The 26,366-nt window shown below is 36.5% G+C and overlaps 1 protein-coding gene across 8 annotated transcripts in view; it reads left to right on the top strand.

Annotated features, from left to right (window-relative positions):
* The window catches only part of ARHGAP32 (Rho GTPase activating protein 32), a 297,342-nt gene that overhangs the window by 188,379 nt on the left and 82,597 nt on the right, over window positions 1-26,366 (top strand). For all 8 annotated transcript variants that reach the window (XM_023239300.2, XM_045038522.1, XM_019811556.3 and 5 more), the window contains 4 exons: window positions 15,271-15,408; window positions 17,558-17,650; window positions 18,991-19,113; window positions 20,715-20,792. In XM_023239300.2, the coding sequence (XP_023095068.1) occupies window positions 15,271-15,408; window positions 17,558-17,650; window positions 18,991-19,113; window positions 20,715-20,792 (432 nt within the window). The remainder of the gene's footprint in view (window positions 1-15,270; window positions 15,409-17,557; window positions 17,651-18,990; window positions 19,114-20,714; window positions 20,793-26,366) is intronic.

The following is a 26,366-nucleotide window of genomic DNA, read 5'->3' as shown; positions in this document are numbered from 1 at the left end:
GATGTTTTTTAGTTTTTACTTCATTTATCTGCTCTGATCTTTATTATTTTGTGTCTCCTACTAACTTTGGTTTTGTTTCTTCTTCTTTTTCCAATTTCTGTGGGTGTAAGTTTAGATTGTTAGAGATTTTTCTTTTTTCTTGAGGGAGGCCTGTATTGTTCTAACTTTCCCTCTTGGGACTGCTTTTGCTATTCCCTTAAGATTTTGAACTGTTGTGTTTCCATTTTCATTTTTGTCCAGATACTTTTTTTATTTCTATTTTTATTTCTTTATTGACCAGTTGGTTATTTAGGCTCCAAATGATTGTGTTTTTTCTAGTTTTTGCCTTGTAATTGATTTCTGGTTTCATACTGTTGTTGTGGGAAAAGGTGCTTGATATGATATCAGTCTTTTAAAATTTATTGAGACTTGTCTTGTGGCCTAACATGTGATATGTCAAGGAAAATGTTGCATGTGCACTTGAAAAGAATGTGTATGGGGCGCCTGGGTGGCTCAGTCGGTTGAGCGTCCGACTTCAGCTCAGGTCATGATCTCGCGGTCCGTGAGTTCGAGCCCTGCGTCAGGCTCTGTGCCGACGGCTCAGAGCCTGGAGCCTGTTTCAGATTCTGTGTCTCCCTCTCTCTCTGACCCTCCCCCATTCATGCTCTGTCTCTCTCTGTCTCAAAAATAAATAAACGTTAAAAAGAAAAAAATTTAAAAAATAAAAAAAATTAAAAAAAAAGAAAAGAATGTGTATTATGCTGTTTTGGTAATGTTCTGTACATATATGTATGTCAGGTTTGTCTTAAACACTGTTTCAGGTCACTGTTTCCTTATTGATTTTTCTGTATGGACACTGTATCCACTGATGTAAATGGGGTGTTAAAGTCTCCTACTATTGCTATACTACTGTCTGTTTTTTTGCTTTTTGTCTGTTAATATTCGCCTTATATATTTAGGGGCTTCTGTGTTGAGTATAGAGATATTTACAATTGTTACATTATCTTGTTGGATTGATGTCTATCATTATGTAATGTTTTTCTTTGTCTCTTCTCATAATCTTTGTCTTAAAGTCTATTTTGTCTGATAGGTGTATTGCTACTCCAGCTTTCTTTTTGCTACATTTGCATAGAGTATTATTTTTCATCTTTTTTACTTTCAGTCGGTATGTATCTTTATGTTTGAAGTGAATCTCTTGTAGGCAGCATATAGATGGGTCTTATATTTTTATCCATTTAAGTTGTCTATTGTCTTTTGACTGGAGCATTTAGTCCATTTACATTTAAAGCAATTATGGGTAGTTTTGTACTCATTGCCATTTTGTTCATTGTTTTCTAATTGTTTTTGTATGTCTTCTCTTCTTGTTCTCTTACCTCATAACTTGATGACTTTATTTAATGTTATGTTTCGATTCCTTTCTATTTATTTTTTATGTATCTAGTATAGATTTTTGCAGTCAGTATGAAGTCATATGTAACACTCTTTTAAGTTTATGGTCTCTTAGGTTAGAACCCATTCTGAACATACTACATTTTTACTCCCCATCCCCATGTTTTTATGTATTTGAATTCATATTTTACAGCTTTTTACTCAATGTGTCCCTTAACTAGTTATTGTAGATATTGTTGATTTTACTACATTTGTCTTTTAATCTTCATACCAGCTTTATGAGTGGTTGATCGACCACCTTTACTACATGTTAGCTTTTACCAGTGAAATTTTTCTTTCATAATTTTCTTACTTTAGGTATGGCCCTTTCTTTTAGGCTTAAAGAAATCCTTTTAACTCTCTTAAAATGCCAGTTTAGTGGTGAAAATTTAAAATTTTGCTTGTCTGGGAAACTCTTTATATTTCCTTCAATTCTGAATGAAAAATTTGCTGGTAGACTGTTCTTGGTTGTAGGTGTTCTCCTTTCAGCAGTTTAAATATATCATGCGTATTCCTTCTGGCCTGAAAACTTGCTGCTGAAAAATCAGCTGACAGTCTTATGGGCGGTCCCTATACTTACTACTGGCTTTTCTCTTGTTGCTCTTAAGATTCTCTCTTTATCTTTAATTTTTGACATTTAAATTATGTGTCTTGGTGTGGTTCTCCCTGAATTCAGCTTGCTTGGGGCTCTCTTTACTTCCTGGACCTGGATGTCTATTTTCTTTCAGATCGAGGAAGTCTTCAGAGGCTCTTTAAGTGGAAGCCTCAAATTTAGAGCCTCTGTGGGAAGTAGTCCAGGCCATCTGGTTACAATGACAAGTCATTATATAGTCCGAGTGCTTGTTACAATATTAAAATCTAGTATAACATGGTCCTGGAACAGATACCTGTCAGACAGCTCTCATTTAGCCACATTGGTGTGTCTGAGGAGAATATTAAGCATTTTTAAAGTGATATTCTCTTGAGGCACCTGGATGGTTTAGTCGGTTGAGCATTCAACTTCAGCTCAGGTCATGATCTCACAGTTCATGAGTTCAAGCCCCACATCGGGCTCTGTGCTGACTTCGAATCCTCGTTCTCCCTCTCTCTCTGCCCCTTCTTCACTTGCTCTCCCTCAAAAATAAAATAAACATTAAAAAACAAATAAAGTGACTCTCTCAGATGCTTGGAAAATAGATCTTTAATGCCCTGCCCAAGCCCCCAACTCCCTGCCTCTCATACTAATCCCAATTTAGAATAAGTTGTCTTGGGGTGCCTAGGTGGCTCAGTCAGTTAAGTGTCTGACTTCAGCTCAGGTCATGATCTCATGGTTGATGGGTCTGAGCCCCGTATCAGGCTCTGTGCTGACACAGATGGTTGGTTCTGTGTCTCCCTCACTTTCTGCCCCTCCCCCACTCACGCTCTGTCTCTCTCTCTCTCTCTCTCTCTGTCTCAAAACTAAATAAACATTAAAAAAAATTTAGAGTAAGTTGTCTTAACCAATATAGGCATATTGTTTTTCAGATGTTCCCTCCATTATCGTTTTATTCTGTTCTTTAAGTAAACAAACTGAAAAAATGTATTGAGTAGAACAAACAGATTAGCTTGTGTGGATGAAAAAACACTCTTGTGTCATAATATTGAATCTGAATGGTAATACTTTATCTTTTCTGAAAATCATACTAATTTTTCCTCTGTCTATCCCCTACTTTTCAGAAAACATAATGTGTTTACTTTGAATTTAATAAAAATTAATAGAAATTCTAAAAAATTGTTATATGTCAGAAGATACTAGAAAAACCTTTACTGTCTTAAGTGTTGAACATTCACTAACTTTAAAAAGCCCCAGATGAGATAAGCACTCACAGTAATTGAACCCCACTATGTGGAATAAATCATTTATGAGTATAATGTCAATGGTAATATGTCTCAGTACCACTCTATATTCAATTGTTTTATTCTTTAGCAAGTAAGTGAACATCAGCATTTACTTACTTACTTATTTAAGTTTATTTATTTATTTTGAGAGAGAGTATATGTGTGGGAGGGGCAGAGAGGGAGGAGAGAGAGAGAATCCCAAGCAGTCTCTGCACTGTCAGTGCAAGGAGCCCAATGTGGGACTTGAATTCACAAACCTGTGAGATCATGACTTGCAATGAAATCAAGAGTTGGATGCTTAACCGACTGATCCACCCAGGTGCCTCTCAGTTTTTAAGTGTTACTTTTAAAATGGCAAATTTAAACCTAGCTGTTTCAAGAATTTATTCTAACATGTACTCCAATGAAAATCCTTCAGGATTTTTCTTTTCTGTGAGTATAGGTTTGTTAGTGTAAGAAATTGCTGCTTTATAAAGTACTTAATAAAGTACTTACTATTTCATTGTTTGATTGTAAGCTTTAGACCAATTAAAATCAATCATTTCATTGTATTTGGAGTATATTAACCACCTTTGTATTTTAACGAGAATTCATCAGTATATAATACTTTATTTTTTCTGAGGATCAACTTTTTCATAAATATTTATAATACTCTGAAGGCTCCTTTATGTCCTGGTAGGTGGGGTAAACAGTTGGTTTTAGGGGAATGCTTTCCTGCCTCAAAATATCTCCTGCTACCCTGCTTGAAATTCCACCATCAGAAATGCATTCCTTGGTGTTAAGTATCTCCTCCACTTAGTCCTTTTAAAAAATGCTGTTACTAAGGGGTGGGGTTGACTATTCACATTTGTAGAGCATCTGTGTATGAACAAAACGTGTAGAGATTGTAAACATCCAAACCTGTAACTCTTCTGTGAAATGTAGATGTTACTATTTTCATTTTATAGGTGAGTAAAAATGGCTGATAGGTTTAAGTAACTTATGTAAATTTCTATATCTAGGATAAGGCCCAGCTGAGATTTAAATTAGGTCATTCTCTTTTCACTGAAATTCATCATACCATTAAAGAGAGAATTTGTTCATTCTTTTTCAGTTAACTTTCCCATGGTAAAGGAATTTCCAAGGACATGGGTGAGGACTGTTCTCCGAAAGAACAGCAAATGTATCTAGAATTTGTCTTTTACCAACTCTGTTATTACCAAGCTTTATCTTGTTGGGATGTTGTGATTAGCATTTGTATTTGCATCAAATTGCATCTAGCATTTAACTGCTGGAGTGATGTAAAATGTGATTTGAAACATGTTGCCTTCGTGGTTAACACTCCAATAGATTTTCACTGTGTTTAAAACTGAGCCCAAACTGCTAATCAAGGACTGTGAGGGCCCCACCTGACCAGGACCTTGCTACCTCTTTCATATCATCTCATGACAGTGTGCCCATTCCTGTGTTCTGATTATGCTAGCTTTCATTCCATTTTTTATTTCTTTTCTGTTTTTTACTTTTATTTTATTTTTTAAAAGTTTTTATTTATTTTAGACAGTGAGGGAGAGAGAGGAAGAGGGAGAGAGACAGAAAGAGAGTGAATATGAGTGGGAGAGGGGCAGAGAGAGAGAGAGAATCCTAAGCCCAACATGGGGCTTGAACCCACAAACCTGAGCTGAAATCAAGAGTCGGATGCTTAATCAGCTGAGCCACCCAGGTGCCCCATAAGGAGTTTTTTGTATTGTTTTTGTGTTGATATATTTATAAAAGAAGTGAATTTCTAAGTTATTCTGATCATTTGTAGTTGAACCTTGAACAACATTGGTTTGAGTAGCATGGTTCCACTTATACATAGATGTTTTTCGCTAAATAGAGTACATTACTGTAAATGTATTTCTCTTCTTTATGATTTTCTTAATACATTTTTTCTCTATCTTACTTTATTGTAAGAATATTACATAATATAACATAAAAATGTTTGTTGCCTGTTTATATTATTGGCAAGGTTTCCAGTCAAGAGTAAGCTATTAGCAGTTATGTTTTGGAGAAGCAAACTTACATGTGGATTTTCGACTGTGAAGGGGACTCAGTGCCCCTTCTCATGTTGTTCAAGGGTCAGTTGTACTTTATTTACTTTTAGAAATTGGATGAATTTCTGCCAGAACGGTAGGTATTTTACTATTTTTAGAATTTTCTCACTGAATCTAAGTTTCAGATGATTTGCAAATTAAGGTTTTCATTTGGTGAATGACATTCTGTATAAAAGGACAGATTTTTTGCTGGCACAAGAACATTTTTAAAAAAAATTGAAAGAAATCAGTTCACTGATATATGGGGAAATGAATTTTGAAATCCAGTCCCTCACCATTTTTAGGCTCATTTGCATTTATGTGGTTGGTTGATATTTATTTCCTTGAGTAAGACTGTTTGGATGGAAGAAAACATGATTTATTTTTAACAGTTAATATAGTTGATTTTTTAGATTAGTTTTAGGTTCACAGCAAACTTGAGTAGAAAGTATGAGGTTCCTGCATATGTTTTATCCCCACACATGCCCAACTCCACTATGGATGTCTTTCCCCAACATGATACATTTGTGACAGTGATGAACCTACACTGACATAGCTTTGTCAGCAAGGGTTCAGTCATGGTGTTGTATGTGTTCTGTGGGTTTGGACAAATTTATAATTATATGTACCCACCATTAAGGTATCATACAGAATTATTTCACTGCCCTAAAAATTCTGTGCTCTGTTTATTTCTCACTTCTCCCTAACCAGTGGCGACCACAGATATTTTTACTGTCTCTGTAGTTTTGCCTTTTTGAAAATGTCATATAGTTCGAGTTATACAGTACATAGACTTTTCAGCTTGGCTTCTTTCACTTAGTAGTGTGCATTTAAATTTCCTCCATGTCTTCTAATGGCTTGATAGTTTCTTTCTTTCTTTCTTTTTTTTTTTTTTTGGTGCTGATTAATACTGAATTTTCTGGATGTATCACAGTTTATATATACACTCACCAGCTGAAGGATATCTTGATTGCTTCCAAGTTTCAGCATTTAAAAAAAAATTTTTTTTTTTTTGAGAGACAGACACAGAGCACAAGCAGTGGAGGGGCAGAGAGAGAGGGAGACACAGAATCTGAAGCAGGCTCCAGGTTCTGAGCTCAGCACAGAGCTTGATGCGGGGCTCAAACTCACAAATCATGAGATGATGATGTGAGCCAAAGTGGTACCCTTAACCGACTGAGCCACCCAGGCACCCCTAAGTTTCAGCATTTCTGAATAAAGCTGCTATGAACATGCATGTACAGGCTTTTGTGTGGACATAACTTTTTAGCTCATTTGGATGAACACCAAGGAGTCTAATTGCTGGAACCTGTGGTAAGGTATTTTTAGTTTTATCAGAAACTGACAAGTTGTCTTCCAAAGTGTGTTTACCATTTTGTATTCCTACTAGCAATGGAAGACATATCCTATTATTTCACATCTTTGTCAGCATTTTGTTCTGGGTTTTTGCCATTCTAATAGGTGTGTGGTGTTATCTCGTTTTAATTTGCATTTCCTTGATGACGTATTATGTGGAGCATTTTTTCATATACTTATCTATTATTTGCATATCTTTTTGGTGAGGTGTCTGCTTAGGTCTTTGGACTTTTTAAATCAGCTGTTTGTTTTCTTATTGTTGATTTTTAAGAGTTCTTTATACATTTTGGATAACAGTCTTTTATCAAATAAATCTTTTGCCAGTATTTTCACCCAAGTCTACTACTTGTCTTTTCATTTTATTGATAGTGTCTTGACACAGCAGAAAATTTTAATTTCAGTGAAGTCCAGCTCATCAGTTCTTTCATGGATAGTGACTCTAATGTATCTAAAAAAGTTTATCACCAAACCCAAGATGATTTGTATTTTCTCCTGTGTTACCTTCTATGAGTTTTATCATTTTGCATTTTACATTAAGGTCTGTGATTCATTTTGAGTAATTTTTTGAAAGCTGTAAGGTCTGTATCTAGGTTTATATTTTTGACTGTGGATTTTGCCAATTCTTCCAGCACTATTTGTTGAAAAGAATTTTTTTTAAATCCACTGTGTTGACTTTTCTCTTTTGTCAAAGATCAATTGACAGTATTTATGTGGGTCTATTTCTGGGCTCTCTGTTCTGTTTCATTGATGTATTTGTTAATTTTTTTTTTTTTTTGCCAATACCACACTGTATTGATGATTATAGCTTTATGGTATGTCTTTAAGTCACTTGGTGTCAGTCCCCCAACTTTGTTCTTCTCCTTTAATATTGTGTTAGCTGTTCTAATCTTTTACCTCTCTCTATAACTTTAAAATAAAAAATAACTTGCTTTGGTTTTGATTGGCATAGCATTGTGAATCTATAGATCAAGTTTGGAAGAATTGATACCTTGACCATATATTGACCCTTCTATCCAGGAACATGGTATATCTCTCAAATTTTTTTACCAGAATATTGTAGGTTTCCTCATACAGATCTTGTACATAGTTAAAAAAATTCTTTTAATGTTTATTTTTCAGAGAGAGAGAGAGAGAGAGAGACTCTTGAGTGGGGGAGAGACAGAGAGAGAGGGAGACACAGTATCTGAAGCAGGCTCTAGGCTCTGAGTTGTCAGCACAGAGCCTGATGCAGGGCTTGAATTCATGAACCATGAGGTCATGACCTGAGCTGAAGTTGGACGCTCAACTGACTGAGGCACCCAGGCACCCCCATGTTTTTTTAGATTTGTATTTAATTCTTTCTTTTTGGGGGGGATGTGCTGATATAAATACTATTGTGCTTTTAATTTCAAATTGAACTTAATCATTGTTGGTGCATTGAAAAGCAATTGGCTTTTGTATATTAACTTTGTATTCTGCTATTTTGGTCATTAAATTTAATCATTCATGATTAAAAATTCTCAGTAAACTAAGATTAGTGGGAAATGTCCTCAACTTGATAAAGAGTATCTATAAAAAATCTATAACTGTAATAGTGAGAAACTCATTCTGTAAATAAGATCAGGAACAAGGTAAGGACGTCCCCTCTTTCCACTGCTTTTCAACACTGTGCTGGAATTCCTAGCTAATGCCATTAAGGCAAGAAAAGGAAATAAAAGATATACAAATGGGAAAGGAAGAAATTAAACAGCCTTTGTACACAGATGACATGATCATCTAGGTAAACAGTATAAAAGAATTGTCTAAAAATCTCCTGCAACTACCAAATGTAAGACACAAAACAATATATTTTTAAATGCCTCTTTAAAAAATATATTTTAAATACATAAAACCTTGGATTGTGGGATTGTGAGTAACTTGTTCTGCAAGTGTTCTGCAAGACGAGCAAACGTTTCTAATAAATTTTAACTTGATAAACAAGCAGTTTCTTGCAATACAAGTAGTACATGATGCCAGATGTCACGTGATCAAACTGAGTCAGTGGTTCTTGAAATTCTCTTTGATGTGCAAGTGCTTTGGATTACAAGCATGTTTCTGGAATGAATTCTGCTCACAAACCAAGGTTTTACTATACTTCTATAGGAAGAAGTCTTGAGTAAGAAAGACCTGCTGACTTCTTTTCCACTTTTTTTAAACAAAAAATTAGTATTTTAGTGTATTAATCCACTTAATATATCACTTCAGAATGCATTCAAGGAAATTTCTTTCCTTTTTAAAAAAAATTTTTAAGTTTTATTTAAATCCAAGTCAGTTAACATACAGTACAATAATGATTTCAGTAGAATCCAGTGACCCATCACCCACATACAACACCCCAGTGCTCATCCCAACAGATGCCCTCCCCAATGCCTATCACCCATGCAGTCCATCCCCCCACCCAAAACGCATCCAGCAACCCTCAGTATGCTCTCTGTATTTAAGAATCTCTTATGGTTTGCCTTCCTTTCTCTTTTTATCTTATTTTTCCTTCCTCTCCCCTATGTTCATCTGTTGAGTTTCTCAAATTCCACATATGAATAAAGTGATGTGATATTTGTCTTTCTCTGACTGACTTCGTTTAGCATAATACCCTCTAGTTGCATCCACATTGTTGGCACCTGGCATGATTTCATTCTTTTTGATCACCGAGTAATATTCCTGTGTGTGTGTGTGTGTGTGTGTGTGTATCACATCTTCTTTATCCATTCATCAGTTGATGGACATTTGGGCTCTTCCCATAATTTGGCTATTGTTGATAGTGCTGCTGTAAATATTGGGGTGCATGGGCTCCTTTGAATCAGCATTTTTGTATCCTTTGGAAAAATACCTAGTAGTGAAATTGCTGGGTTACAGGGTAGTTCTATTTTTAATTTTTTGAGAGACCAAGGAAATTTCTTGACTAACAAACTATTTGAGTAAAAGTGTTAAGCTTTCAAAGGGCTAATAGTTACATGAAATACTTTGGCTAGACATTCAGTGTAATAGGGTTTGATAAGTTTGATAAGCGATAATTATAGGAGTATACACTATATTTTAGTAGAAAAATTGTCAAAGATGTAAATAGATAATTCCTAAAAGAATAAAGATAACATTTTCACCTTTTGGAAAATTTAAATGCTTTTATAAATAAATATTAGTGTAGATGCAGTAAAATAGGCGCAAACAGTAAAAATTGGTACAACCTTTCCATTTTTAGAAATTGTGTATTTTAACTTTTTAAATTAAAAATAAATTTAGTATTATAAAAATTTGCAAAAATAGTGCAGAGAGATTCAGTATACTCTGCACTTAGGTTTAGATGATGTCACAATTTTTAGTAATTTATTCTTCTAAAAGAATTTTAATGTTTCTTTTTGAGAGCAAGAGAGAAAGAGAGAGAGAGCATGAACAGTGAGGGGCAGAATCCAAAGCAGGCACCGAGAGCTGTCAACACAGATCCCAAGGTGGGACTCAAACTCAGTAGCCATGAGATCATGACCTGAGCTGAAGTCTGACACTCAACCCACTGAGCCACCCAGGCGACCCAGGAATTTATTCTAAAGAAGTATAAGAAATTGGAGCATAGACTTAGATACAATTATTACATCCTGTTATTACAATCCTGTTTTTTGTGCTCGCTTCAGCAGCACATAAACAATCTTGTTTTCAATTATTGAGCTTTTAACCTGGGAACTTCCCAATTCTATCAATTTGCACGATTTAACAGCTTTTCCAAAATCAGTCTAGGTTAGTGAAGGTATCGTTAATATCGTCCATGCATGTTAACAGTTTCAACCAAACTATTTGTCTGTTATACCCCATGTATGACAAGTATATGACTAATACAACATTCAGAAGGTATTTCTGGGCCAGACCGCTATACCAGTGACAAAAATGTCAGTAGTGATAAGAATGTTCAATGAATGATCGGCAGGCAGTGTGCTCAGTAACTCACATGCATTATTTCATTTAATCTTTCAACTTCCAGGTACTGTTAACTTCCCCATTTTATAGATGAGTAAACTGAGGTTTAGAAGTTACCTAAGGTCTACCACCTAAGGTAGCCCATAGTAGTTTAAATTTAAATCCTGCATTACTGATTACTGCTTTCCTCATTGTTTTCTTTCTTCTCTCTTCCTTCTGTGTTTCACAGTCATGTTGATCTAGATATCTGTTTTGTATGCCAAGGGGAAAGTGATATGCCAAGGGCCAAATGTTACCTTATGTCTTAGTTTGGGGTGCTTTCCACAAAGTACCATAAACTGGGTACCTTATAAACAATACAAATTTATTTCCAACAGTTCTGGAAGCTGGAAGTCTGAGATCAGGAGGTCAGAATGGCAAAGTTCTGGTGAGAGCTGTTTCTCAGATTGCAAACAGCTAGCTTCTTATAACTTCATGTAGCAGAGCACAGAGAAGGAGAAGCAAGCTCTCTTAGGGCTCCTGTAAGGGCACTAATCTCATTCATGAGGGTTCCACCCTCATGACCTCATCTCATCTAATTATTTCCCAAAGGCTCCATTTCCTAATGCCATCATATGGGAGGCTTTGGTTTCCACATACGAATTTTGGGGAGATGCAGATACTCAGTCCCTAATACCTTACAATTATGTCAGAATATTCTTCATTTAGTGAGAAATGCTTAATGAAAACGGGATTAAAAGCAGAGCCAATTTCTATTCTAAAAGCACCAGGTAACAATAAATGCAGGACTACATTTTCTTTATATTGACCACTTCCCATAGTCTGTTGGCTTGAAAGGAGTAATAGATGTGAATGTACCAAGTTGTCAGCTTATTTCTCTCCTTCCCAGACAGTGGGATGACTATACGCATGTTTAAAGTTGATCCTGATTGATTGCTTGGCCTTTGTACTAGTGACTTAAAATCCTGATGTTACATTTTTTTCTAAAAGAAAGCAGGAAAACAAAACAAAAACAAAATGTCACCGGATCTATGGGTTATCTTCAAATAACGATATTAAATTTAAGATTTACTTTCCAATATTAAAGCTGGAAATTCAGCCAGTATGGAAAACAACCTTTGCCCTCTAAAGATGGATTAACTTCTCTAGTTGACAACCTGATGTACTTGAAAGTAATCAGTAAAAATGTTCTTTTTCCTTTGAGTTGCTGAGCTTTTGGTGACCAGTCATTTGTTCTGCTAAATACCATGGGGTTTTGTTTGGAAACTCTGTTCTCTAATTCTAAATGTTTGACTGAGAACAAGTTCTCTAAATCAGTAAAGAATAGTAATAGCCAGCGTGTACTGAGCCATTTCTGTTAACTGATACTCTACTAATCATTTTACATTAATTTACATCATTTAGTTCTTAAACAGCCAGGATTCACAATTAGGACATTCTGATCCCATAATCAAGTTTTTAGCTATTTCTTGATTTCAGGTATATATTTTTAGGATCTATGCAGGTAATGTAAATAAGGTGTGGTCACTTGGGCAAATTAGATCTTGTTGTGCTATACCTAAAGTATTCATATACATTTTTATTTTATTTTATTTTTTAGATGTTTTTATTTATTTTTGGGAGGGAGCGAGAAAGAGTGAGCATGAGCAGGGAGGGACAGAGGAAGAGGGGGACAGAAGATCGGAAGCAGTCTCTGTTCTGACAGCAGCAAGCCCGATGTGGGGCTGGAACTCACGAACCGTGAGATCATGATCTGAGCCGAAGTTGGACCCTCAACCGACTGAGCCACCCAGGCACCTCCATATACATTTTTTTAATGTTTATTTTTGAGAGAGCGAGAGAGAAAGCACGTGCATGCAAGTGAACACAAGTAAGAGAAGGGCAGAGAAAGGGAGACAGTGCCTCCATAGAGGGATCTGTGCTGACAGTGGAGAGCCCTATGTGGGGCTCAAACTCAAACCACTAGATCATGACCTGAGCCAAATTCGGTCGCATAAGCAACTGAGCTACCCAGGTGCTCTCCCCATATACATTTAAAACACACACACACACACACACGCACACACACACACACACACACACACACACACACACACACACACACTTTAGGCCTAATCCAAATCAGAAGATAGAATGGATAAATTTAAAATACTATGGATGATGGACGTAAAACCTTGTTCAGATGAAAATTTATTTTTTTTGACTGCGTTTTAATTTCTGTTCTCTCACATATGTGAGGCTTTAAGCAAATTACTTAATTTGTGATTAGGTTCATAGAGAAGGAAGTAAAATCTTGTTACTTGTTTTGGACAATGTACTGTATACATGCATATATGGTAAAGGTATAAAATGCATTTATGCATGATAACAATACACATCAACTCCTGTCTTTACTTTTAGAAGGGATACAAAGAATGGTGCTTTGTATCTATAATAATTGGTTCTTTAAAATAACATCCAGAGCTTTGAAACAAAAAAGTCAACATCTGTTTAATCTCTGTGATAGAGACATGAGTATGTGATAAATTATTTTGTTTACTTTTCTGGTATTTGAAGTGTTGCATAGTTTTAAAAAATGTGTGTATGAAAGAGAAAATAATTGCAACTGTAGGCTAAGTTTTTCCTTTTATTTCTGCCTTTGTTTGTTTTTAGTTTTTATTTTTGCCATCCCAAAGGATCAAGTATTTAACTCCCTATGGTTATTTAGGAAATATTTGGGTTAGAAGGCAGTGTTAGAACTGAGGAAACAAAGGAGCTTACTTCAGCAAAGAGTAAAAGAGTGACTTTCCATAGCCAAAGAAGCAGCAGTTAAAGATCATGGAGGCAAGAAAGGGAACAAATGTCTCATAAACTGAATAAATGTAACTAATTGAGCATAACTGGAGGCAGAGAAAGGGCATGGAGGAGTAATGACTGAGATCAGAGTATAAATTCAGACAGAACCTAGATGATGAAAGCCATGATATATGCAAATATGTTTGGACTTCATCCTATGGATCAGTGGTTCCCAGTTCAGGCTGATCATCAGAATTAACTGGATCCCATTTCAGACTCATGGAACTAGCGTTTCTTAGAATAGTGACCAGGACACTTTTCTTTAAAAGGCTCTGCCATGTGTTATTGTCTTAATTCATTCTAAAAACCCTCTCAGACAAGGAGTTGGTATTGTTCTCCATCTACATGATAGAGAATTTCAGTCCAGAGTAGGATTATGCAAGTTGATCATGGTAGTTTTATTTAAAAAAATTTTTTTAGCATTTATTTTTGAGAGAGAAAGAGACAGAATGCGAGTGGGTTGGGGCAGAGAGAGAGGGAGGCACAGAATCCGAAGCAGGCTCCAGGCTCTGAGCTGTCAGCACAGAGCCTGATGCAGGGCTCGAACTCATGAGCTCTGAGATCATGACCTGAGCCAAAGTCAGATGTTCAACCGACTGAGCCACCTAGGCGCTCCTGATCATGTTAGTTTTAATATACCTCTGTGTAGAATTCACATCTCTGCCTTATGAAGTGGTGCATTCTGCCTCTGCACCATTTGGCTGGGGCACATGGAGAACACTTCCACTAAAAGTGTTTCTTCAGTTCTGAGATGGTTGCTCTCAGGCCTTTCTTGCAGTCCTTCTAGAATTTTATGAGATGAGAGCCTCTGTATAAAATTAGATAAAATTGCCAGACTAAATGCTCTGCAGCAGTGCTGACTCATGGGAGCTCTCGATGGATTTTTGATAATGTCACCTGATAAGCTTTGTATTTTGTAGTGGTGGGAAGGGGAGCAGGGGAGATCAAAGGTGAGGACAATTAGCAGTATTCTCGGTAAGAAATGATATTCATCCCTACTAAAGCTTGGGCTAGGGGAAGTGATAGAGTCAAGAGAAAATTAGAAGGTAGAATGTAATAATAAATACGCTCTGGGAGTAGATTTTCATTGTTTTTTTAAAAAATTATTTTAGAGAGTGAGAGCAAGTGGGGGAGAGAGGCAGAGGGAAAGATTGAGAGAAAGAGGATGTCAGAGAGAGCAGGTTCCATGCTCAGCACGGAGCCCGATGTGGAGCTCGATTTCACACCCCTGCCTGGGATCATGACTTGAGTCGAAATAAAGAGTTGGATGTTCAACCTACTGAGCCAACAGGCACCCTGGATTTTCATTTTTGATGAGCTTGTGAGATTGGGCAAGGCAAGGAAGAAAGCCTGAGATGTTGGGAAGGATAATGAGTTCTGGATAATATTTGCATATTGAATGTGTATTGATGAGGACTTTAGTGGTTTTGATTTTCCAGTCTTAGTCATAGAAAATGTTGGTGATACCTATCAATACTTGGTTTTATTTTTTTTTAATTTTTGATTATATTCTCCCACCCCAAATTATTTTATGGTTATTTTTGTGGGTTTAAGGCCACATGCTGTCTTACCATGTAGCAGTTACTGCTCCCAGAGAGCCAGTGGACTTTGATGAGCAGTAGAGAGAGTGGAGAGTTTTATCTTATTTTCATTATTGACCTTTTGATGTAGTGTAACTCATTAGATTGTTTTGGAGTTTGAGTATTTACCTATTTACTAACAAGTTGATAGAAGTTTTTCACTAGAAAATATAAAATCTCATAATGCCATTATAGAATAAGGCCTGATTCATAAGCATTTTCTAAGAGGCAGATTATAAGTGTCTTTTTTTTCTTACCCATAGGGTAAAAGTTGGATTGTTAAAAGAAGTTATGAAGATTTTCGGGTACTTGATAAACATCTTCATTTATGTATTTATGACCGACGATTCTCCCAACTCTCAGAGCTTCCCCGTTCTGATGCTCTGAAGGATAGTCCAGAGGTAAGCATTTAGTTCTTTGCAGCTTTAATCGCTGTATATAAATTAGCAGAAAGTGTTGCCTATATACTAAATAAAAGCTTATATCAAACACTCAGGATGATTCTTGGGATTATTTATTTCATAACTGAAAAAGTTGTAGTGCTATGTAGAATGTTTAGAATTAAAGTAGGTTTGGTGTGTAATTTTATTAAAAAGATTCATAATATATAATGGGCTACATATATGAGACCATTCTTCAAAGAGAATATAAAATATGGAGGCAAAAACATGGAAAAATGTTGACCTCACTAATAATTAAAGAAAGGCATAGCTTATGATGGCATGCCATATCTGTGCCCTTATCTTTACTCCTGCCAAATTTCTAGTAAAAATATAAAAGATTTTAAAAAAATTAAATGGGAAAAGATTCTTTATAACATCAGAATATAAAAACCATCAAAATTATGAGGAATCTTCTTTATTTTTTATTTTTTTGAGAGGGAGGGAGAGGGAGAGAGAGAATCCTAAGCAGGCTCCATGCCTAGCACAGAGCCTGACGCAGGGCTCGGTCTCACAACCATGAGATCACGATGTGAGGAATCTTTGAAAGTAGATAGGATAAGATTTATGGGGGTGAGCAAATACAGAATACAAACAGGTACAGGAGAATTGAAGAAGACAGATCAACTAGAAATCTTAATCGTAAAAACAAAATAAATAAAATAATTGAGAAGAGCAAACAGAGGGCTTTCAGAAGCATGGTTACTATCCTCAGAGAGACAGGAGGCAATCGCAGTCATGGAATGAGAATGTATTTTTAGAAAAATAAAAAATAAGAGATCTTAGAAATGAACATGTACTTATTTAAATTAATTTTAGTTATAGCAAACCTGAAGAGCTGGACTGTGTGCAGAATGGACACAGATGAAGAGAGCATTAGTGAGCTGGGAGAGCAAACTTTATAATAATACAGCCCCAGAAGGGAATGAAAGATAAAAAGTTGTGTGAGAACAGTGGGAATCATGGAGAAAAGATCCTGAAGTTCCTACTTCCCTCTCCTAGGAGTTCTAGCAGGATACAGGAGATGGAAGTAACTAAAAGTTAATATAAGAAAATGCCCTAAAGCTAAAGAAAGCCATGTTTCAGATCACATGGGCCCAGTAAGTACTAAATATAATGACTGAAAAGACATGCATGTAGAAACAGTGTAGTGAAATTTCAACAGCCAAAACAGAGAACACCAAAAGCTTCCAGAGAGCAAAAAAACATGCTTAACAAAAAAAAAAGAACAAGAATTGTATTGACAGTAGACTCAACAGCAGCTTGAAAACCGTGCAGATATCTTTCAAGTCCTGATGGGAAGCCATTTCAAATCTGTAATTAATTCCAAGACAACTAAGTAGGTAGGACAAAGTAGAGGCATCATCAGTCATGCAAGAACTGACACAGGAACAGGGTCTCAGGAATATTCTAAAACCACAGCTTCTTTTGTATCACCGAAAATCTAGAAGTCTGTCTCTGTTTCCTATCTCTGTCTCTTTGTTCCATTTCTCTTTCTCAAGCTGTCTCAGAACATGGCCACTACTAAAAGGCCCCAGGTTTTTAATCTCTTTTTTTAAGACAGCTGCTAGAATGAATTAAACATTTTCAACTTAATTCCTAATTCCTGCAGTAACTCTTGTTACGCCAGCTAATGTTTGGTCCCATTTCTGGACCAATCCACGGACCCGTGGTGTGGGATCACATATGAACATGGCTGTCCTGCCGCAGCTGCATGCCTGGAAGTTTACAGCAGGTCTTGGAGAGTTTCAGAGTAGCCAGGGGGAAGCTGGCAGAAAAGCCAAGTATGCCTCTGCTGTGATTATTTTTTTACATTTTCAGTATGAGATAGAGACAGCAATAAAATTAGAAGCTATATAATAGTATGACCCCCTGATGATGAGGAGCTAGCAGTTCAAGTTCTTCACAAGACAGGGGATTTCTATGTAAGTGCTGATGGTTTCACTTCACGGAACTCTTAAGCCTCTGTGAAGAATCCTCTGTAACTATTAAAATGCCTAAAAATCTACAGAATTTTTTCCCCAAAAACAACTAATTTATACCAGTTACCTGGACAGGGAGTGCAGTATCTTGACTTGGAGTTACCACTGAATCTTCTCTTTCTCTTTAGTCCATCACTCAGATGCTTATGGCTTACCTCTCCCGCCTTTCAGCTATTGCTGGCAACAAGATCAATTGTGGACCTGCCCTTACTTGGATGGAGGTATTTTCTAATTCACTTTTTATCAAAATTTATTTTTGAATTGTCTACTGAAGAAATTTAATGTTAATTTAATTTGTATAGCTATTGAGTTTCAGGAATCAAAGAAATAGAATTAATGCTCATCTTTTGGAAGGATAGATATGTCTTACACTGAGTATTTTTTTTATCTCAAATCTTTCTTTGAGAATCCAAGAAACTAATTTTAATGTATCTTGGGAATTGCAGTGACACCTCTTATTTTGGTGTTTAATGTATTAAGTGTACATTTAGCAAGATATATATATTTAATTGACTTAGTAATTGAAAATATTTTTCAATTATTTATGAATGACAATTAACCTTTTAAAGAGTCCATTTTAAGTATTGAGTGTTACACAGTATCCAGAAAATATGTTAAGTATTTCTCCTTAATTTGCAGACTTATTCTCTCCTTCCAGTGGAAATTGGCAAGTCAGAATGGGAAGTAGAAAGAATATGGAATTTAGCACCAGGCCAACTTGCATTGAGATATTGGTTTTTCCATTATTGGCTGTGTGATCTTGGAAAATTACAGTGAAACTTCAGATTACAAGTAACTTGTTCTGAGAGTGTTTCACAAGACGACCAAACATTTCTAATGTATTTTAACTTACTAAAGGAGCAATGTCTTGCAATATGAGTGGTACGTGACGCTGAACATCACGTGATTACAACTGAGCCAGTGGTCCTTGGAATTTGCTTTGATACACAAGTGATTACTTTGATATACAAGTAATTCGCTTTGGATTACAAGCATGTTTCCAGAATGAATTATGCACACAAACAAAGGTTTCACTGTATTTAATTTCTCATAAATTACATAAGCTCTTTTAGCTTTAGCATCTTCATCTTTAGGTTTTTTTTAAATGTTTATTTTTGAGAGAGAGAAAGAGAGACAGAGCGCAAGCAGGGTAGGGGCACAAAGAGAGGGAGACACAGAATCTGAAGCAGGCTCCAGACTCTGAGCTGTCAGCGCAGAGCCTGATGGGTGGCTCAAACCCATGAACTGTGAGATCGTGACCTAAGCCGAAGTTGGTTGCTTAAGGGACTGAGCCACCTAGGCGCCCCAAGCATCTTCATCTTTAAGTGTTGATAATCATGCTGAGTACCTTTTAGATTTATGAGGATTACACTGAATCATATGTTATATGCACAGCACAATGACTGGCATATAATAAGTACTCAGTAAATATTAGGTTTTGTTTTTTTTTTTAAGATTCTTTGGGTTATGGTTTCTCTAAATCAAATTGAACACTTTTATAGATAGAGAAACTTTTACAAGTCCCCTGTCTTTATCTCATAGTTCATTTTCTTTGTCATAGATTGATAATAAGGGAAATCATCTTCTAGTTCATGAGGAATCATCCATTAACACTCCTGCTGTTGGTGCTGCCCACGTTATCAAGAGGTACACTGCTCGGGCCCCTGATGAATTGACTTTAGAGGTAAATGACTAAAGACTCTGTCAGCTCAGGCCCTTTCCCCATACTCTATTGTCTTTCAGCCTAGGATGCCATCTGTTTTTATTTAACGACTCTACTCATCCTTGAAAATTCAGCTTAAATGTCTCCCATTTCTTCTAGGAAGTCATCCTTGATCTTCTTCCTACTCCATGCAAATACCTATCCCCAAAGAGCCTGGATTGAATGTTATTCTGAACTGTTCTCATGGCTTATATCTGACCTTTCATTTATTACACTCAGTCATAATTGTTCTCCTGTTTGTCTCCATGACCTTCTTGAAAGCCAGGTTTCAATCTTTTTGTTTTGTGTTTTTAGTACCTAAATATGATACCCAGTGATACCTTCTTCTCATTGTTTGTTCAAAGATTGAGGTAAAGAACAGATGAAACGTGAAATGAGCATTGCTTGCAATCAGATGCAAAAGGAGGGGAATTAAGTTTCTTCCTCTAATACTGGATGATGAGAGACAAAAAACTGCTTACAGTTATTCAGTTTAAGAAACACAGTATAGATTTTTAGGTTCCATACACAGAGGAATGTATGTCTTAAAAGATGCCATGCCTGTGAGCAAATACAGCTTTGTGAAGTTGATTCTTTCATGATGTGGAAATTAGTTGTAAATATACAAAGAAAAATTCTTTTTTATTTAAAAAAAATTTTTAATGTTTTTTTTTAATTTATTTTTGAGACAGAGAGAGACAGAGTATGAGTGGGAGAGGGTCAGAGAGAGAGGGAGACACAGAATCTGAAACAGGCTCCAGGCTCTGAGCTGTCAGCACAGAGCCCGACATGGGGCTCGAATTCATGGACTGTGAGATCACGACCTGAGCTGAAGTTGGACGCTTCACTGACTGAGCCACCCAGGCACCCCTACAAAGAAAAATTCTTAAAAGCAATATGTATACCACAGTAATATTGCTGTGAAGCACTTAACTATGTTTTGTCACAGAGACCACCACTTATTTTGATTGAAGAATGTGATCTCCATTAAATATATTATTAAGAACTATTATTATGATTTTATATTTATAATTTTGTAAAAGTTTGTATAAACTTACTAGTTTGTCAAATTTTATACTTACTAAGAATAACCAAGTAATTGTAGATATCTTAGGCCTTTGATATATGATTTAATAAGATATGTACTCAGCACAGTACATGACACATGGTCAATGCTCACTAAATGTCTATGAATAAAAGTTATGGTGGTTCTAAGTATGAGTATTTTAAACTATCCCTTGTAGTGATCTGATCACTTTTACTTTTAGTAACAGTAGTGACTATTTTAACGGAAGTGGTGGTGATGGTGTGAAACCTGACATTCAAAAATCCTATTCTGTAAGTCTGACTTTCTGAAGTTACTACACGTAGGTTAACCACTTACCTTTTTTAGACCTCTTCTTTACCGATCATTAAGATTATTAAATTCTTTACAGAAGTAAGTGTTACATTTTTCCAGAAATAATTAGCCACAGAATGAGAGTGGAACTTAACTTTTTGTTATGGTTCACATTTAAATTCTAGACATAATAATGGGTTTAAAATTTAACTAAAAATATTTCACTTAAAATTTTTTCTTGTAGGTGGGAGACATTGTTTCTGTTATTGACATGCCCCCGAAAGTGTTAAGCACATGGTGGAGAGGCAAGCATGGATTTCAGGTAGGCAACAAATAAGGTGTGAAGGAGTAAAAAACAAGACAAAACAAAACAAAACAGTTTTTCTTTATTCTTTAGTAATATTTATTTCTCTTTGCAGCATGTACTGGCAGTGGACCTTGTCAGCGGAGGTAGAAAAATATAGACGATATTAGACTTGGATTTCCTTTTGTAGTTACTCTTGTGGTTGTCTTATCTCCTTCTTCTTTAAATGGAAACAGTAGGAACATAGTAGGAACAGAATCACAGGTCTGAGTACCACTTTTAGATTATCAGGCCTGTGATTCTGCCTTGCTTTAAAAAAAAAAAATTTTAATGTTTATTTGTTTTTGAGAGAGAGAGAGTGTGTGAGCAGGGGAGGGGCAGACAGAGAGGGAGACACAGAATCCAAAGCAGGCTCCAGGCTGTGAGCTGTCAGCACAGAGCCTGACGTGAGGCTCGAACTCATAAACCGTGAGATCATGACTTGAGCTGAAGTCAGATGTCTGGCTTAACCAACTGAGTCACCCAGGCACCCCCCTGACTCTGCCTTGCTTTTAATATTGATTTGGAATCAGGATTCACATGTATTTAAAAAAATTTTTTTTAACCTTTATTTATTCTTTGAGAGACAGAGAGAGACAGAGCACAAGTGGGGGAGGAGCAGAGAGAGAGGGAGAAAGAGAGAATCCCAAGCAGGCTGTTAGGGCAGAGCCTGATTCAGGACTCCAGCTCGTGAACTGTGTAAAATGGGGATAGTAGGACTATTTTTTGTTTCATAAGATTATAGTAAAGATTAAAGGTGTGAGGATAAAATTTGTAAAGTACATAGAACAGACCCGATGCATACTTTTCACTCAAAAAATATTGATTTTTAAGTTTTAATTGGTTTTTTTACAAATTTAATTTTATTGATTCCTTTATTATAAAAGTATCCATGGCAATTTAATTTGATGATTAAGACTAGAAAAATCATATCCATATTATATCACAAAATAATTGGGGTCATTTATCTTAATTGCTATGCATAATTGTTGCTTTTGATTAAGTATAAAACTAAATAAAAGACTGGGGTGTCCTTTTTTCTATTGAGGAGTCAATTTTTCATGTTCATGGAAATGAGCTATATATAAACTTTAGGCTCTAAAAGATGATAAAAAAATAAATTTGGATTTTAAATGGCAGTTATATTGTTTTCTTGGTATAGCTACCTTTCTTATAATCTTAGACAAGTCATTTGCTTTCTTTGTACTTTAGTTTATTCTTAATTAGAAAGTTCCACTTATAATCCTTCTAGTCCCTCTCAACATTTTAATTCTATTATTGTAAAAATGGTAGCAGGTTTCTCCTTCTTTCATGTGACATATTTATTGAGATCTGACTTTGTGCTAGGTATAGATTCCTAACTTTAAAAAATAAATGTTTATTTATTTTTGAGAGAGAGGGAGAGAGAGAGCATGAGTAGGGGAAGGGGTAGAGAGAGAGGGAAAGAGAAAATCCCAAGCAGGCTCCGCACTGTCAGCACAGAGCCCGACATTGGGCTCTAACTTATGAACTGTGAGATCATGACCTGAACTGAAATCATGAGTCGGACACTGACTGAGCCACCCAGGCACCCTCTTCCTAACTCTTTTATCTAGAGTCACATAAATTAATTTCTAGCCTAAACAGATTATTCGTTAAAAATTAGTATATAAATTAACAATTGTTAAAATTAGCTTATTGCCAAACAACTTATTTAAAATAAAAACAGATTTTTAAACTTAAAGGGTTTATTTGTAAATGATAGTGAAAGTTTTTTTATATAGTACTGAAAATTTTTTTCATCCTAATTAGTCTTGGAAGGGGAGTCATTTCTGTTTAGATCATGTTAGGATATGCATTTGAAAAGGGGAGTTGATTGTGGGCATTGTGGGGGGTCACCTATAAAACCAGGACTGGTTTTTAAATGTCACTGTCAAAACTTCATTTATAAAATGAGCCCAGTACTGTAAGGAAATAATCCACACAATCCACTCTTCTTTGCTGTTCCTAAACACTCGTCCATTTGTAAGAATGCCTCATGGCTTATTGCAGGGGGAAGTTGAATGGGGAGGCATGTATTGAGCATCTGTTAGGTGCAACGTATTGCTGGGCACTTTATACACAATATTTTCTTTAATCTTCACAAAGCTATTAACTCCTTTTATGGAGGGGAAACAATATGAGAGGCTTAATAAACAGCCAAGATACCTAATTGTAAGCGATGGAGTAGGGTCTCAAATTCACATCTGGCCCATCCCATTGCCTGAGGAGCACTAAGTGGGATTTCTGCATTTAAGTCTCATTATTAACTTCATCCACCTCAGTTTTCAGCCCTATGAAAAAGAACATCTTTCCTTCCCAGCCAGCAAAAAATGCTGTAAAGATGAACCAACTAAGGACTGTAAAGCCTATAGGTTTCACTGGTGGAAACATTTCTGTTACCATGTGTTGTTTTTATGTGATGATTAATATATTGTATCTAGGAAAAAACTCCTCTTCAAGCTATTTGTGATGTTCTCTACCCTTGTTAGGTATTTTTAAATGGCAAACATATGCCCTTCCTTACTCAAATATTTCGTTGAGAGAGGAAGATAATTAGAATTTATTCCATGAATATGATAATTATAGATGAGATCGCTGATTTTTAAGTTTGAAAGAACCGGAATAATGGCTTAGCCCATTGGTTTTCCCATATATGTATTTCATGTTTGTTTATTTTTTAATTTATTTTGAGCGAGAAAGAGAGCAAGCTGGGGAGGGGCAGAGAGAGAGGGAGAGAGAAATCCCAAGCAGGCTCCTGCACTTTCAGCGCAGAGCCCAATGCAGGGCTTGAACTCATGAACTGTAAGATCATGACCTGAGCCGAAACTCAAGAGTCAGACGCTTAACCACTGAGCCACCCAGGCGCTCTACATGTATATATTTTAACTCCATGGAATTGTTAATTAGAGTCTTACACCTGAGTGTGAGAAAAGGCAACAATAGAGCTGCCCTCGTTAGTTTAAGGGGCACCCTTAAACTTAGTTTAAGTCAGGCACCCTGGGCCCTTATGCCGCAGGGAGCATGTCTGGTATGACCTCAGTGCTCCCCTCAGGGTCTCTTAGATGCATGGTAGGTTCAGAGCCCAGCAAGATTCCCTGGGAGTTCTAGGAAGTTTTCCTGGACAATGTGACTTTGGAATGCAGAGTCTTGTGTGTTTCTTCTGAGGGCGGGATGTCCAGCGGGGCAGACAGATCAGACTGAAACGGCCAGCACCTCAGTTAGCTAACTTGACTGATCCTGGACATACAGATGGACATTGTAAGCTGGGCTTTGTCAGTGGACCATGCGGGGAGGAGCCACCAAGGCAGGAAGCCTGCACTAATAATGTGTAGGGGCTGGGCTTGACCTTGAGGTAGGTTCTAGTAGTTTTCCTGGGGATCAAGGCCATTTAGAGATGACTGTTCCCAGAAGAGAGAGTAAAGGGGAACAAGGATGTGGGCCACTGCTTCCCAGGATGGATGCCAACTCTGTAGTATCATGCTCTGAGCACTGCTGGAAAGCTTTCTGGAAGTGTGCTGTCAGTATGCAGGCCCTGTGCATCTCCACTTGCGTGTCTGCTCAACTTGAAGTGTTCATGCCTTGTTACATGGATTCTGCTTTTCTTTTGTTACAGTCACGTGTGTTTGTTGTCTCCTCTCTGGCCAGCTCTCAAGGCATGACAAGGTACAGGCATCAGTATGGTAGCCTTTCCTGTGTATTGCTGTGAACTGATGCTGTGCATTGCTGGGTTGTGACTTTATTATTAAGAGAATAATTAGACCTCATTTTTAGTACAGATTTACAGAATAATTGAGCAGGTAGTATAGAGTTTCATGTAATCCCTTCCACCGCCCCCACACAGACACGTACACAGCTTCTCCTATTATTAACATCTTGCTTTACAAATTCATTGTATAGCATTGGCAAAATGCTGATCTTTACTGACCAGCAGCTGATTTGCAAAGATTACAGATAGCATAGAATAAGTACTGTTTCTAAAAGAGTTGTCTGAGGATGATTAAATCCTGGGCCAGAATCACATGGATACAGAATATTTGGATATATATAATACAGAATGTCAGTTTCACATCCTGCCCCACAATGATTAAAATAGTTTGGGGGCTTGCCTTTTTGTTATAATTAATGAACCAAATTTTGTACATTATTATTAACTGTAGCCCATTGTTTACACTAAGGTTCACTCTTTGTGATGTATAGTTCCGTGCGTTTTAGTGAATGCCTAATTACATGTATGAACATTACAGCTTCATACAGAGTAGTTTCACTGCCCTAACCCTTGTGCTCTACCTTTTTATCCTTCTCTGCTCATAACCCCTGAGAACTACTAATCATTTACTGTCTCCACAGTTTTGGCTTTTTCAAAATATCATACGGTTGGAGTCATACAGTATGTAGTCAGACTGGCTTCTCTCACTTAGCAGTGTGCCTTTAAAGTTCTTCTGTGTGTTTCCGTGGTTCGAGAATTCCTTTTCTGTCACTAATATTCATTGTTATGGATGTGCCAGAGTTTATTTTTCCGTTCAATTATTACAGGACATCTTGGCCGTTTCCAGTTTTTGGCAGTTATTAATAAAGCTGCTATAAACATCCACGTGCAGGTTTTTGTGTGGATATAAGACCTCAGCTCCTTTGGGTAAATATGAAGGAGTGCAGTTGCTGGATCATATGGTAAGCCTGTGTTTAGCTCTGTTAAGAAGCCACCAACTGTCTTTCAAAGTGGTTGTCCCGTTCTGCATTCCAACCAGCAGGTGATGCTGTTCTCAGCATTCTCACTAACATTTGATGGTTCTCAGGTTTTTTGGGATTTTGGCCATTTTAATAGGTGCGTAGTGGTATTAAATTGTTGTCATAATTTGCAAATAAAGTCCAAGTTATAGGATTTATTAATATACTTAAGGGTGTTATGTTGCTCTCTTCATTCTTCTGTTACCAGTAATTGCTTCTACTTTTCCTTCACCACTGATTTTCAAACCTTAGTGTACTTGAAAATCACCGGGGGAACTTGTTAAAATATAAAGTCCCAGGACCGAAGCCCAAAAATTCTGTTTCAGTGATGGTGGGATGAGGCGTAAGACCATATTTTTATCTATGTGATTCTGGTTCAGGTGTTGCCCAGAAACAGTGCTCGCTGTGTGCTGTAGGTAGTAGGTAAGCTGCTACTCAGCCAGTGGTTGATAAAGTTGAGCATTTTTCCAAGTTCTGGTCCATGTATTGTTTTAGACCATAATTTAGCTGTGGGAACAGAAGGATTAGTTCATCCATGTGTTTAAATTATACCGTGACTCTGTTTCTTTTCTTAAACTTCTCAGAGTAGGAAGTGTGAAATTATATTAACTATAGAAATTCTGAAATCTGTTTTTACTTTGTTTCCTAAAGTGTATCATCTTTTACCTTTGTTTTCTGAAGTGTTTCATCAAAGAATGTACTTAAACAAAAGCAAAAAAAAAAAAAAAAACCCAACCCAACTATTTTTTTTCCCTTATTTTAAAAACTAAATGGCATCAGCTTTTGTGCCTGGCTGTGGAGTTTTCT

This window comes from Felis catus, chromosome D1 (genome assembly GCF_018350175.1).
Source record: "Felis catus isolate Fca126 chromosome D1, F.catus_Fca126_mat1.0, whole genome shotgun sequence".
Lineage (NCBI taxonomy): Eukaryota > Metazoa > Chordata > Mammalia > Carnivora > Felidae > Felis > Felis catus.
The sequence above is the reverse complement of the archived record's forward strand: the minus strand, read 5'-3'. Positions and strand labels throughout refer to the sequence as shown.